General features: G+C 47.8%; 1 protein-coding gene across 1 annotated transcript in view; it reads left to right on the forward strand.

Moving 5' to 3' along the window:
- LOC119592849 (transmembrane protease serine 11B-like protein) overlaps window positions 1–249 on the forward strand; it is a gene marked incomplete at its 3' end in the record, with an annotated part of 17,713 nt that overhangs the window by 7,787 nt on the left and 9,677 nt on the right. The window contains 1 exon segment of the mRNA XM_037941749.1: window positions 9–133. Coding sequence (XP_037797677.1) covers window positions 9–133 — 125 coding nt within the window.

Genomic DNA, 249 nt, shown 5'->3' on the forward strand with positions numbered 1-249 from the left:
GTCCTCAGGTACTTCGGCAGAAAGGGACCCGATGATGTAACCACAGAAGGCGGTGTCCTTAAGCTTTTCCTCAGCACCGTAAGAGGTTTCCGAGCAAGGGGCTTTTCCTGCAGCGTCGAGGCATTCGCTGGTAGTAAGTTAAAAGTTTATGACGTTGTCTTTAAGCTTCTTAGCTGATGGAAAAATGAGACGGGTTGGAAAGCATGGGATTTGAGTGGAATCGTGATGCGTATTAAGATCTGTCGAGTC

This window comes from Penaeus monodon, chromosome 31 (genome assembly GCF_015228065.2).
Source record: "Penaeus monodon isolate SGIC_2016 chromosome 31, NSTDA_Pmon_1, whole genome shotgun sequence".
NCBI classification, from domain to species: Eukaryota; Metazoa; Arthropoda; class Malacostraca; order Decapoda; family Penaeidae; genus Penaeus; species Penaeus monodon.